The sequence below is a fragment of the Lynx rufus genome, unplaced genomic scaffold (genome assembly GCF_022079265.1).
Source record: "Lynx rufus isolate CCGP_SWC_20201006 ecotype Redwood Valley unplaced genomic scaffold, mLynRuf1.p SCAF_28, whole genome shotgun sequence".
In the NCBI taxonomy this organism is placed as follows: Eukaryota; Metazoa; Chordata; class Mammalia; order Carnivora; family Felidae; genus Lynx; species Lynx rufus.
In genome coordinates, this window is record NW_025814843.1 from 8,943,037 (window position 1) to 8,958,038 (window position 15,002).

Sequence of the window (15,002 nt, forward strand, 5' to 3'; positions counted from 1 at the left end):
TCTCAAAAGTAAGTAAGCATAGGGGTGCCCAGGTGGCTCAGTCGGTTGAGCGTCCGACTTCAGCTCAGGTCACGATCTCGCGGTCCCTGAGTTCGAGCCCCGCATCAGGCTCTGGGCTGATGGCTCAGAGCCTGGAGCCTGCTTCCGATTCTGTGTCTCCCTCTCTCTCTGCCCCTCCCCCACTCATGCTCTGTCTCTTTCTGTCTCAAAAAATAAAAAATAAACGTTAAAAAAAAGTAAGCATTAAAAAAAAAATTTTTTTTTTTTAATTTTTGAATTGCAGTCCTCAACCTCTGGTATATTGGTGACTTTTGGTGGAAACTTAAAAAGATTCCCTAGCCCTGCTTGTATTCATTTCAAATTATAACAACTGTGTGGGAATTGAAAAAAGAGGAAATTCCAGTCTATGAAGAAGCTGGGGGTGGGGGCAGGGAGAAAGCAAGAGTCACCTACACATACTGTATCCTAACTTACTTACGTTGATTTTTCTTTTAAAAAGCTGATTAAATAGTTTCCAACTTGGACTTTTTAGAAGTGCAAATGTGTAAGAAACTGAAGTATGTTCTCGTTTATTGAAAAGGGTTTTTGGCACCTGGGTGACTCTGTGGGTCGAGCGTCTGACTTTTTCTTGACTTCGGCTCAGGTCATGATCCCAGGGTTGTGGGATTAAGCCCCACATCGGGCTCTGCACTGAGCTCAGAGCCTGCTTAAGATTCTCTTTTTCTTTCTCTCTCCCTCTGTTCTTTTACCCTGCTTGTGTGCACTCTCTCTCTCTAAACATTAAAAAAAATATATATTAAAAAAAAGGGGTTTTCTATTTCTCCCTCCCTTCCCTGTTTCAAACACTTGGAGATATTATTTGAGCCTGAAGAGAATCTTCAGGGGTAAGAGAGGAGAAGCCAGTGCCAGTTTGCAGATGGGGAGACATCCTTAGAGAATCCGTCGTGCCCGAAGGGAATGAATGGGAGAGAAGGAGCTAGAACTCAGGTCTCCTTGTCCTCTGCTGTAGGTTTTGTCTCTTGGGCCTTTTCTCTCTTGATTTTGGTATGCTACCATGGCTGCCTTGTAGAGACCCCTCATTCGTTTGTTTCTCACTGGACTTGGGTACTTTGTCCTCCTTCCGGACCCCTGTACGTAACACGCAGCGTTCCCTCCGTACGTTCAAGCCATGTATTGCTAACTCTGCTTGTGGTAGGAACGAAGGGTTTGGTATTCCAAAACCTGGGTTTGAATTTTGACTCCCACTCGTGTTTTGTAAAAATGCAGATCACCCCAACTCCACAAAATATTGTGAGGTCCACATGAGGTAAATGCAGGTGAACGCGTATGTTTACGCCTTTGTTACGTGCCTTTGTGAACATTCCTGACCACGTGCTGCCACTGCTCTCAGTGGAGGGGAATCCAAAAATGGCATGCCCTTTGGAGAGGCCTTTCTATCCTGCATGAAGCAATGAGAGAACAGTACCATGATAATTGATAAGTAAGTGCTGAATTGTGTGCTGTGAGCCATAAATGGTGTAGGAGATAAGAACAGAGAGAGACTGGTGGGGGAGGTTGAGAAGAAGGTGGAAAAAAGGAGCCCTGAGACGGCAGTTGCAGAGTTAGTAGATGTCACTTATTTTCTCTCTGACTTGGGTCTTTTCTCAAGACCTCCCCTTGTAGACTGATAATTTCCATATGAGCCTCCAGATTGGTGCCCAGCTGGTTGTAGAGATACCTACCTGAGGGTGCTTACGGATTTGTGGGCCCCGTCCCCAGAGAGAAAGTGAAAAGCACCATTAAAAGCACGGGTGCCCATCTGGAGAATTTGAGCTTTTAGATGGGAACGAGATGAATCGCTACAATTAAAAGCAAGATTATTGAGGTGGGGATGATAACTAGGTAGGTGGTTCTTGGCTTTTGTGCGTCTTGGGCATATACACATTTTCATTGCCACGCTTAGATGTTCTTTTAATGCCAGATTAGCATTTTTGCCCATCAGCGGACAAGTACAGATTTCCACTACTGTCGGTGGTCCTTCTGCCAGCTAAGAACTTCATGGTATTACACCTGTGCTTTGTCGTGGAACAGCGTTCATTGACAGCATTAAGGGGCAACATAGTAGAGTTGAGACGAAGATGGGCATCAGTGTCTGTGCCAAATGCCTCAGTGCAAATCGTTAACCTCCATGGGGCGCCCGTCGGGTTCGTCCTTGGTGCTTGGTCGTGAAGAACAAAGTGGGGGATGTAGGGCCCTTGTTATGGAAACAACAGTGTCAAGAGGGCTCAGTTCTCACAACAGAATCCACCCCCACCCCAATAATGCGTAAGCATATGTTGACTTCTGCTCATTCTGTTTGTAAACATGTGTTCACGAGTGCTTTGTGTGATCGCCGAAGGAGCTACTTCTAAATAAATGGCGGTCATCGCATTACTGAACATTCTGTAGTTGAATTGTAAGCACTAACCAGCAGGTGGCTCTCGGTCACCAGACATTTGGCCAGGCAGCTAATTCGTCTCACTTGGAATTCTTCTGTTTTATGTGCCACCCTACGTCCCCCCTCTTCTACTCCTCAGGAGCTCTGACAATCAAACACGGAGGGTAAAGGACTGTTCCCCTTTGGTTTTATTTTCTAGATTTGGGGTTGCTTAGATGACTCTTAGGAAGAGCACCCTAGGGTTTCTGAAATTTGGTTTGGAGGTCAAAATAATGACTTGTGATGACCTTTTCCACCCTGCATGTCTGTTCTTCTGCAGACTGTTTCATCAAGTTTTTAACTTGACGTTAAAACTTTTTATTGCTCAGTGTGCCCGCAGCGAGGAAGGAGAAAACGAGACTGGTTTAGGACTAGAAAAATCTTTGACTGCAGTAGATTTTAAAAATGCCATGGCAGGAACCTCCTAGGACGCTAGGTAAGAAGATACTTTCCTTGTTTGAGGTCTTATTTGTTCTGGACTCCTACTCCAGAAAGACCGTTCGCTCAACTTCACAAAAACAATTGTTGTGTATTTGCAGAAGGCGCGGTGTGAGGCATTTATTGTCCCCAGAGTATCAGCTCCATGAGGTCAGATATCTCTTTGTGTGTCTTGTTCCCTTCCGAGCCCCAAGATTAGAGCCCGACGCATAGAAAGTGCGCTCAGTGAGTGTTTGTAGGAAGGATGGACGGAGAGGGGCACGGGATACAGGAAACGAACAGGACAGTCTCAGACCTAGAGAGACCGGCCATCTAGCAGATATGGCTGATGAAGTAGACGTGGGTTCATAGCCGTAGATCCTGCAGGAGCAGTTTTGCTTCGGGGTTGGTCTTAGGAACTATGTGGAAGTTTGAGAACATTCTGGAAGGAAATAAAAACTTTCCCTTTCCCTAGGCTGTGTCACTTCTCCAAGTCCCACTACTCCCCGCCCCCCCAAACCCCGGCCCCACGTTTGAAAATCTTTGTCCCCTGTATCCAGTCTGTTCACCAACACTTGGGGGGTTTTCCTTTGACTCAGTGTGGGAATTGTCCTGCTCTTCCCGTTCCCTCTTGTCATTTCCCTCACCCAGACCCCCGCCACCTTCCGCCTAAATTACACCAGCCTCCTGGCCCACCTCCCTGGCTGCGGCCTCTCCTCAGCGTAATCCAGTCTGCATATTGTTGCCAGATTTTGCCTCCCAAGAATTTATGTCAAAGAATCTATTTCTGATTGAAATTTGAGCCCCCAGGCATCTTTATATGCACAGAGAGAAACTACCAAGAAAAGTTCCGAGAAAGGATTTTCATCCCGTGGTAGCGTTTTCTCATCTTTTTAGACAAGCCTAATTGCAAAGCCTTGCGGACTGTGTGTTTCACTGACACCCTAGAAATGGGGTCTCTGGGCCTACCTGCCAGCCTCTCTCTGCCCTGTGCATACACAGACACTGATACATACATGTATTTTTAGACAAAACCAACATTTTATATAGTCACTCTGATGTCTTTCTGAGACGCTAAGAAAAGCTAAGGAAGACTACTTCTTAGAATTCACTGCTTTTCAATTCTGTTTGGTCCATGAGAGTGCCCTCCCCTATGATTTTCCAGCAAGCTTCAGCCCCTTCGACTTGTCAGCAGAAAAACGTGAGTTATCTGCGCACCCCCCCCCCCAGTATCATCATTTAATCCAAAGCATCATTTACTTTGGGGGATGGAAATGAAGTATTTTCATATCTTCAGAAGCAACTGTGAAACGTTTTGCTAAAATCTTTATAAGACAGATTCCCAACCTATTTATTAATGTGGTTTTTATCTCAGAAGTTCTAGATAAGTTCCATCTTGAAAGAATATGGGCAAAAATTAACCAACTTATTAAAAAAAAAAAAATTCAGTTCTGTCCCAGACTCAGAGATGTCGTATTTAGCACTTGGTTTCATTAACTTTTCGGAGGAGAAACGCTCCCTCGGTGTACTTCTGAAAGCGGGGTTGAGCTGGAAGGTGTCTTCGTGAAAGAATTCTCTTTCAAGTGATATCCTCTCCATCTGCTTGAACAAAATCAAAATCAGTCTTTGCTCTGGAGTCGTGGAGGCCCACAGCAGTAGATGAAGTTTTGTTGTGGTTCTCTTTCCTTTTCTTAATCTCTCAGGATAGAGATGTTAAATACTCCTCTCATTTTGTCTCTCTCTGGCCTAAAAAGCTCAGTGGTTTCCTAGTTCTGTTTCATAAACATGTACTGAATGCCTGTTCTCTGGTATATTCCAAAGCCCTGTGTTTTGTTTTGTTTTGGTTTTTTTTTTTTTTTTTTTTGCTACTAGGGATATAAACATGACTGTCATGTGGCCTCTTTCCTCGCAGAGCTCATAATTTAGGAAGGGAGACATATGAGTGAATAGCTAACTACAATCCTGCTCGATAAATGCCACGTTAGAGGTTTTGAACAAAGTGCCATGGGAGCTCCAGTGAGTGATTGATTCAAGGGAAGGGGGGCGGGGATGGGGATCAGGAAAGGCCAAACAGGAGAAGTGACATTTGAGTTGAGCCTTAGGGGATGAATAGAATTTTGCCAGATGGACAAAGCGGTGGGGGTGGGGACCCTCCAGACTCATACAAAAACATGAGAGTGTGGAAGTTTGTGCCTTTGTCTGAGCAGCGGTGAGCGGTCTGTAGGGCTGAAGGAAGAGTAAGGGTATGGAAGGGGGTGTTGGGAGATGACGTGGCACAGATCCCTGGGGCCATGTTGTCGAGCTGAAACGTCCTCCCTGGCTTCTAGGGAGCCGGGATCGTTTGAAACCGGGAAACGTCATGGCCAGATCTCTGGTTTAGAAAGAGAGATTCCAGCGGCAGAGCCCAAGGCGATTTGGATGCGGGTGACTGGGAACACGGGGACCAGTCACAAGCCTGAGGCCATGCTCCCAGGAGAGGTGATGAGGGTCAGAGGCAGGCAGTGCCCGGGGGGGGGGGGGTGGGGTGGGATGGGGGCGCGGACGCCTTGGTAATCGATGAGATGGGGGAGAGAAGGGGCAAAAAACAAACGGGGAAAGGGCTGCAGGACTTGGCATACGGGGTGGTGGGGTGGGGGCGGTGCTCACTAAATAGCGTGCCCAGGAGAACACGGGTTACAGGGTGAAGGTCATGGATTCAATTTTGGACATATGGGGTTCGCCGTGGAGGAGTCCCAAACAAAAAGGCGTAAATGCACGTAGAGCGCCTGCAGGAAAGTCGCAGAGGCGGAGGGGGGTCTGGAAGTCTCGAACACAGTGATTTTCAATCAGGACGAGCGTGGAGCGGGCCTCAAAATCCCCTGGATTTTGATAACCTGGGGTCTCGGCTGTGAATGTGCTGTTCCTCCCAGATCCACCCCCCGGCTTCTGACCTTGCCCTGCTAGGGAGCGGAGCGCGTCCCGCTCCCAGCCCCAGTTAAGAACCCAGCGCCCTGATGACCCCAGAGAACGCATCCCGTTTCTTTCATACCGGGGCGCGCAGAGTGCGGGAGCACCTGTCACTTCCTGTTCTTACAGCCCACAGCCCCAGGGACAGGCGTCATGGCCCGGAGAGAGACCACGCAGCAGGGGGAGAAGGACCAGACAGAGTGGCTGACGAGCACTAGTGTGTAAGGGGCAGGTAGAGGAAGAGGCACCTGCAGGTTACGGAGAGGCACCAGTGGGAGAGAGTGGCCTGGAGGAGGCCAAGGGAGGGTCGCCGGTGGCAAAGGAGGCCCAGCACGGGGCGGAGTGGCGGCGGGGCACGTTTGGGCCGCAGGGTCACGGGTGAGGAGAGTTTTGTAGGGCGGGAGCAGCAGTGGGACTACAGTGGTGGTCGGGCCACCAAGTTCGGTTGATTTTCTTAAGGAAACTTGGCTGTGGACCGGTGGATTTCCAGGATGGGGACAGTTAGTGCAGCCTGAAAATGACAGGATCCTGCAGGAGTGGGGATGAAAGGAGTGAGGACAGAGGCAGATGCATCACGGCTGCCTGCCCTGGAAGGAGTTCTGGGAGGCGCGGCCTTCCAGATTCCACCCTCTCCCCTCCCGCCCCCTGCACACGGGCAGCTCACATCCCATCGGCGTGTTCGGTCTCTCTTCCGGTGCCTTCCATCCCTCCCTCCCCGTATCGCGGACCCTCACCCACTCTGCAAGGCCTTCTCGAGTCTCCCTACCCTCAGGAAGCCTTCCCCGCGACAGTGCAGAGGACAGTCCCGGGGCTCAGAGCATGAAGTGATGGGTCGCACCTTTGGCTCTGCCACTACGCGCGCCCTCCAGAAAGTCACTGGACGTCTCTTTTCCTTGGTCTTCCTGTCAGTAACACCTGCGCTGACCTATACCCAGGCTTGCGTATGACTAGAAGGGGACCGTGGATGTAAAATGCCCCTGAAATCGCAGAGGACAGCACCAGTGTGCAACGTTACCGTTTCCGGGCTATGCTTACTGATCTCCTGCATTCATGGATGGTTTTGGCTGAATAAGTTAGTTCCCTCAACTTCGTTTTTTAAGTCACTGCCCATTAGGCCAGAACACTGAGGACAGTGTGACAAGCAAGCTAGTCCCTCCCCGGGGGAGCTTATAGTCCAGTGTGGGAGGGCAGAAAATAACCCACTATATCGTATCTGATAGATAGGTGTCTAAGTGCTATAGAGAAAAATCAGGTAAAATGAGGAGGTGGGCTAAGGACTTACAGGGAAGGGTACTATTTTAGATGCAGTAGTCAGGGGAGACTCTCTGAGGAGGTAGCATTTCAGCAGAGTCAGATGAAGTGAGGGGCCAAGGCCACGTCTCGATCTGGAGGACAGCAGGTGCCAAGGGCCCGAGAAGGGAATGTGTTCGTTGTGTTCTGGAAGCAGCAAGGAGGCTAGTGTGGCTTGTAGGTTATAGTGAAGTCACTGCATTTTATGTGGAGGATGGTGGAGGGTGGGAACAGAAGCAGGAGACGGAGGGATACGGGGCAGAAGCAGTGACCAGACTTTAGACATGTTTTATTTATTTGTTTGTTTATTTATTTATTTGTTTATTTATTTATTTATTTATTTATTTAAAAATGTTTTTTTTTATATTTATTTTTGAGAGAGAGAGCAGAGAAGGGGCAGAGAGAGAGAGAGAGAGAGAGAGAGAGACAGAATCGGAAGCTGGCTCCAGGCTCCGAGCTGTCAGCACAGAGCCCGACGCGGGGCTCGAGCTCAAGGACCGCGAGATCATGACCTGAGCTGAAGTCGGACTGAGCCACCCCAGGCGCCCCTTAGATACATTTTAAAGGATTCGCTAATGCAGTAGATGCCGTAGGGTGTGAAAGAAAAGAGTCAAAGTGGATGCCGAGGTTTTGGGCCTGAGCCAATGGGTCAGGAGTGGTCTTGAGCTGAAATGGGGAAAATCGGTGGCGGGCGGGGCGGGGGAAGGAGAATGGGTGTTTGTGGGAAAGTGTTGTCTTCTTCTGGTTAACAGTGCCTTCGTGTGTGGTTTGTTTCTTTTTTTCAATCTGATTGTAAGTGCTTTGAAGGCAAGAATCCTGTCGGAAACTCTTTCATGTTTTCCTTCTGGCCCAGGAGAGTACTGAGTAAAAGCAGGCATTGTTCCAAACGTCAAGTTGAACGTAAAACCTCACAAAAAGGAGGTCAGGTCTTCCATGTACAATGACACCTGTGATCTTACCCGCTCTTGTTGGTAAAGGCTGAGTTTCCCATTGGACTTGGGGTATCAGCACAGTATAAACGCCAAGGGGAGAGACAAAGTTCAGACTTGAACTTCCAAACTGAAACTTACCAAACTTCCAGAACTTTGGAATCAGATAACCCGGGAAGGAGGGCATCAGGGAAGAATTTTTACTTTGGCGCACCTTGGCCAGTGGCGCTGCTATTGACGGTTGATTTGTCGAACTGTGTGAGATCAAGGCCAACACCGGTCTTCCAGGGCTCAGCGCTTCATAGGTCAGCATTCGGCCCCGGGAGATCTTTCCTGTACGTGTGCTGGCTGATCTGAGTTCGATATTAATGTTGAATTGGGCCCGTGTCATGCTGTATTCTCTAATACATGCCAAGATATATTATATAAATATAATTAGAGGCTATAGCTCTAATTCGTTGTTTTTGAGATTGCTACGTCAGTTTGATGACATCTCTTTTATTTTCTCCTTTAGTAATCTTTTTAATCTTTAAAAAAATGTTTATTATTTAAAAAAGTTGTTTAAATGTTTATTTTTGAGAGAGAGAGAGAGCACGAGCAGAGGAGGGGCAGAGAGAGAGGGAGACAGAGGATATGAAGCAGGCTCCAGGCTCTGAGCTGTCAGCACAGAGCCCAACTTGGGGCTCGAACTTACAGAGCTGTGAGATCATGACCTGAGCCGAAGTCGGGCACTTAACCGACCGAGCCACCCAGGTGCCCCTCTCCTTTGATAATTTGTAAAAATGTGCTCTCGGTGTGGCACGGGCCACCAGTGGGACATTCCAGCTTTAACTTCGGAGGAGCCATGTCTCCTATCAAGGCAGGTGCAGTGTACTGATCTGAGTGAGTGGATGCTTGTAGCTGGTGATAGATGCACTGTGAGGTCACTGTGTGTGTGTCTGGCCCGTTGTCCTGGTCGTCAGTACTTGCTTTTCCCCAGGGATCCGCACACGACATCCCGCATGAATCCTGTTGTGATCCAAAGCTGGTGCTGGTGCACGAGTCGGGGAGTGTGCTTTGTAAACTCACTCTTCCTTTCCTTCTCCATCGCTTTCGTTACGCCATCTCCAGTTAGGCGAGATGAGTGATTACTCCAGGGAATAAATCCAGAATCTTGACGTCTTAGATACTTGGGGCCAACCAGGTAAACAAAGTAAGGCTTTAAGGGGACACACCTGCTCTTTGAGAAGGTGGAAGCAAGCTGTCCTTGGGCTCGGCATGTTTGTGCCCTTGAGCAGAGAGGCCAGCTCTGTGTTTAAGATCTTAGTCCAAGGCCAGTGGTGGAGGAGGGGAGGAGACAGTGTCTGGATGGCTCAGTCGGTTAAGCATTCAACTTCGGCTCAGGTCATGATTTCACGACTTTGGCTCAGGTCATGATCTCACGGTTCATGGGTTCAAGCCCCGTGTTGGGCTCTATGCTGGACAGCTTGGAGTCTGAAGCCTGTTTCTGATTCTGCGTCTCCTTCTTTCTCTTTGACCCTCGTCCACTCTCCACACCCCCCCTCAAAACAATAAATATACATTAAAAAAAAAAGAAGAAGAAAAAAAAAAAATCTCTTCTTGGGTGCCCGGGTGGCACAGTTGGTTAAGTGTCCAACTCTTGATCTCGGCTCAGGTCATGATCTCATGGTCCGTGAGTTCGAGCCCTGCATCGGGCTCTGTGCTGACAGCTCAGAGCCTGGAGCCTCCTTCAGATTCTATGTCTCCCTCTCTCTCTCTGCCCCTCCCCCACTCACCTCTGTCTCCAATATAAATAAACATTTAAAAAAAGATTAAAACTTAGTGCAAGGAATCAAAACTTTTCTTCCAGTTTTGCCTCGGTTTGTTTCCCATAACATACCATTATCTTCTCTAGGTTTCAGAGTGCTCAACTAAAACTGAAGGACAGGTAGGCTTTTGGGGTCCACTCATTTGTTCAGAAATCATCCTTCCGTGTGCCCTGTGTATGCAGCTCATTAAGTGGTAACATGACACTTGTTACCACGTGTTGAGTGACTGTTATCTTCCAAGAACAGCGTTATACACTTTCCGCACATTTCACACTTGGTCTCCCCCCAGCCCCCCCCCCCCACCAGAATGGAAGCTGCACCCATAACAAGAATTTCTGCTTTGTAAGAGCAGAGATTTTGGTCTGTTTTTCCTATATTCTATTTTTCCTTCATTCCCATGAGCAAGAACAATGCCTATGCCATAGTTGAGTACAGAATAAGTGTTTGGTAAGTGGATTTTTAAAAATTGTTTTAATGTTTATTTATTTTTGAGAGGAGAGACAGAGACAGAGCACGAGCAGGGGAGAGGCAGAGAGAGAGAGAGGGAGACACAGAATTCGAAGCAGGCTCCAGGCTCCGAGCTGTCAGCACAGAGCCCAACGCGGGCCTTGAACCCACAAACTGTGAGATCATGAGCTGAGCCGAAGTCGGACGCTTAACCGACTGAGCCACCCAGGCGCCCCAAATAGATTGTTCTATATACTCCCCAGCAGGCCTCTGAGGTGGAAATTGCTGTCTGTATCTGCTGGTAGGTGGTGAAGCCGAGATCTGATTATCTGGTACTCGCTCTGTGCTGGAGAGCAGCCTGCTGTCTGGTCAAGGGTGCGACTTCCGGTTCCTGCCTTGTACCTAGTAGGCAGGAGGCTTACCCACATCGAAGGTTATGGGGTAGCAGTGATTTCCAGACAAGAGGAGAAACGTGAGAAGTGACGGAGAAGCCAGTGGCCGCCCGCGCGTCGTCCGGGGTTACGAGCGCACGTGGCAGGTCCTCGCTGCCCGTTAACCACCATCGCGACTGCTGGTTCGGTTATATCACCGTCGTCGTGACCATCAGTTTCATAAATCCCAGGAACCCAACTCCCAGATGAATGACTGTTCACGTCTGGGTTGAAATGGTCACAGGTGGTTCCACGAACAGCACCGTCCTCATGGCTTGGACAGAATGTGGGGACAGGGAAGGCAATCCTTGGGATGAAAATCCTACAAACATGGGGACCGAGGCTGAGAATGCGGGTTCCCTGTTCCCGGATGGCGGGGTGACCGATATGTCTGGTTTGGCAGGGGTGCGTGGGCTTTCTAGGGTGAGTAAAGATTAAGATCGATAATTCAGGATTTGGTTCTGTTGTGAGTGCTATCATACATTCGTAAGCTTGGATTTGAAACCCTCTGTGTGTTTCTATCTGTGAGCAACCACATACCCTTGAATAAGAATCCTGTGGCCCTGTTTTAATGCCATCATCTGTGGTGGTGGCAACATTTGCACCTTCTTGAGAAATAGCATCTGTGCCTTTGGTGTCGTGTAGCCTGGGAGACAAACTGTCCTAATCAAAAGGCCACTTCTATGTGGCCTTGTGTTTTGGAAATTTAAGACCCTCGTTTACGATTATTGACTCAAACGTGTGTTGGAAGATTGGTAAAGGTATTATGTGCTGCTTTGGTCTCCTTCACGGGCTCTAATTCTCCGGGGGACCAGGCCTGTGCCTTAATTCATCCTCAGACCTCGTCCAGCGCTGAACACAGTTGCTGGCATTGAACTAAGGATGCAGTAAATTGTGGCCGAATTACATTTTCAAAGCACGTGAGGCTCACGTCTGCGCTTGTGGGAGTAATCTGCAACAAAGCTGTGTTTTTTGAGTTACGTAATGCATTTGATCTTGTTCCTAGGTCCAGCCTGATGACTGGAGGGGCTAAGCGAGGAGTACCCAACCCTTGGCTCTTCGAGGAGCCAGAGGAGACCAGAGGCCTGGGTTTTGATGAAATCCGACAACAGCAGCAGAAAATTATTCAAGGTACTGGACACAAGAGCGTGGGCTCGGAAACCTCGTCAGAATTTTACCCCTGCCTTGAATGTTCCTTACAGCCATTGACGATCACAGGGGAATCAATGCTGGTCTTTTAAAACTCTTGGCAATTTTATGCCTTAGGACACCCAAGGAACAGACAGATGGTGTCATCCATCAAGGTAGCCCAGGGAAATAATGATTCTCCACTGGGAGAGAGCGTGCATGGAGCTCTGAATCTGATAAAACCGGGTGAATCAGAGACATGTGCCCACCTCCCTTTACCCTGTGATGGGACTCGTTCTCCAAACACAACACTCCCATCTTCTTTTTGCTTTTCTTTTCTTTTCTCTTCCTGTCTTCTCTTTTCTTTCTTTCTTTCTTTCTTTCTTTCTTTCTTTCTTTCTTTCTGTCTCTCCTTCCTTCCTTCCTTCCTTCCTTCCTTCCTTCCTTCCTTCCTTCCTTCCTTCTTTCAATTTGAGACAGAGAGAGAGAGAATCTCAGGTGCAGAGCCTATGCAGGACTGGACCCCATGATCCTGGGATCATGACTTGAGCTGAAGTCAAGAGTCTCATGCTCAACCGACCGAGCCGCCCAGGCGCCCTTCCCATCTTTTTCTTACACAAAATGAGTCCATCTGGCTTCTTGTCTTCAAGTTCATCTCGCCCAGTGGCTTTTAAGCCTAATTATTTTTTTACGTTCTTCTATTTTTTTTTTTTTTAATTTCAGAAGTAATGCATGATCATTGTAGAAATTTCAAACAAGCCTGGGATGTATAAAATGGAAAGCTTTCTTTATTGCTTCTCCAATCTCAAAACTGTAAAGAGATGAGCATATATTTCCTCAGGCTTACTTGGTATAAGCACACACATATTTTTACGTAAGTGAGATCATGATAGGGGTAATGCCATAGCTCTTACTCTCTTATTTAATGTGTGCAGTAGACCTTTTCCATGTTCCTGTTTTTGTGCATGGTTTTTCTGTATTACAGATATGCTATTCTTTCTAATTCCTTTTAAGAACAGTTTTATCGAGTTATACGTGACCTGTCCCAGATAGCACCTATTTAAAATGTATGATTCAGCAAATTTTGACACACATATGACACTGTGCACGTCCTGCACATCTTTTATCACATTTCTCCCCAAGTATTTCATGTTTTCTATTCTCTTATTAATGGTATTTTAACATTTCTATTTCTGATTGTTGCTAGTGTATAAAAGTACAACCGATTACCTATATCGATCTTGGATCAGTCAACTTTGCCCAACTCACTAATTTGTTAAAAAGCTCTCTCGTAGAGCGTGTGGGATTTTCTATACTAATGGTCATGTCTGAATCAAGAAATTTGACTTCTTTCTTTTCAAAGACTTTGTTTTTTTTCGAGCAGTTTCAGGGACATAACAGAAATGAGATGAAGGTACAGAGAGTTTCCATGTACCCCCTGCCCCCAGCCATGCAGTCTTCCCCCTCATCAGCACCTCCCCTCCCCCCCAGAGTGGTGCGTTTGTTACAATTAAGCTACATTGACACACCGTCGTCGCCCAAAGTTCATGGTTTATCTTAGGGTTCACGCTCGGTTTTTTGCATTCGGTGGGTTGGGACAAGGCTATGGTGACATGTATTCACCATTAGAATATTTATAGAGTATTTACACTTCCCTAAAAATCCTCTGTGCTGTACTTACTGATCCCCCCTCCCTCCTCAAGCCTTAGCAACCTCCAATCTTTTTTACTCTCTCCATATTTTGCCTTTTCCAGAATATCATATATTTGGAATCTTGCAGTATGTAGACTTTTCGGACTGTCTCCTTCATTTAGTAATATGCATTTAAGTTTCCTCTATGCCTTTTCATGGCTTGATAGCTATTTCTTCTTAGTGCTAAATAATATTCCACCGCTAATGGACTCTAATGGATACACAGTGTTGAAATACAGGTGGGCAATGTTAAGCAGAGAGAAAGAACCAAAAAGAAATCGTAGAGATCAAAAACACTGTAACAGAAATGAAGAAATGCCTTTGATGGGTTTTTAGTAGACTGGCCATGGCCGAGGAAGGAATCTCTGAGCTTGAGAATATCTCAACAGAAACCCTCCTAAAGTGAAAAGCAAAGAGAACAAACACTGAGAAAAGAAAAAGATGAAAATATCCAAGGACTATGGGAGGACTATAAAAGGTATAACACAGTTTTGATGGGAATACCAGAAGGAGAAGAAAGTGAAAAGGGACAGAAAAATATTTGAAACATCACTGAGAATTTTTCCAAAATTAAGGTCAGGCCCCAAACGACAGATCTAGGAAGCTCAGAGACTGCCAACTAGGACAAATACCAAAAAAAACTACCCAGAGTCAGTCCCTTTCCAAACTACAGAAAGTCAGAGATAAAGGAAAAATTCTAAAAGAAAACAGGAGAAAAAAATACCTCACCCATAGAGGAACAAAGGTAAAAATTACACCTGCCTCATCTACAGAGACAATGCAGGCACGAAGAGAGTGGGGTGAAATATTTATTTTATTTTATTTTATTTTACATTTATTTTTGAGAGACAAAGAGAGCCAGAGCACAAATCGGGGAGGAGCAGAGAGAGAGAAGGAGACACAGAATCCAAAGCAGGTTCCAGGCTCTGAGACATCAGCACAGAGCCCGACGCGGGGCTCAAACTCACGAGCTGTGAGATCATGACCTAAGCCGAAGTCGGACGCTCAACCGACTGAGCCACCCAGGTGCCCCATGGGGTGAAGTATTTAAAGTGTTGCGAGAAAAAACCCACAACCTAGAATTTTGTACCTTGTGAAATTATCCTTCAAAACTGAAGGAGAAATCATGACTTCCTTAAACAAACAAAAGTGGAGGGGATTTGTTGCCTTCTTTAAAGGGAAGGAAAATGATACAGATCTGAAACTTGGGTCTACATAACGAAAAGAAGAACACTGAAGAAGGAATAAGTGAATTCTTTAAAAAAAAAAAAAATCATTGCCATACCCACGGGCCATGTAGGTTTTCTCCTATGTAACCTTGGAGTTTCCTAGTTTTGTGTTTTACATTTAAATCTGTGATCCATTCTCATTTGTGTTGAAAAGTGTAAGGTCTGTGTATAGATTCACTTTTCTTTTGCGTGTGAATGTCCAGTTATTCCAGCACTGTTTGCTGAAAAGA

General features: G+C 46.8%; 1 protein-coding gene across 1 annotated transcript in view; it reads left to right on the forward strand.

Moving 5' to 3' along the window:
• STX8 (syntaxin 8) overlaps positions 1-15,002 on the forward strand; it is a 252,080-nt gene that overhangs the window by 39,966 nt on the left and 197,112 nt on the right. The window contains exon 5 of the mRNA XM_047089964.1: positions 11,730-11,854. Coding sequence (XP_046945920.1) covers positions 11,730-11,854 — 125 coding nt within the window. The remainder of the gene's footprint in view (positions 1-11,729; positions 11,855-15,002) is intronic.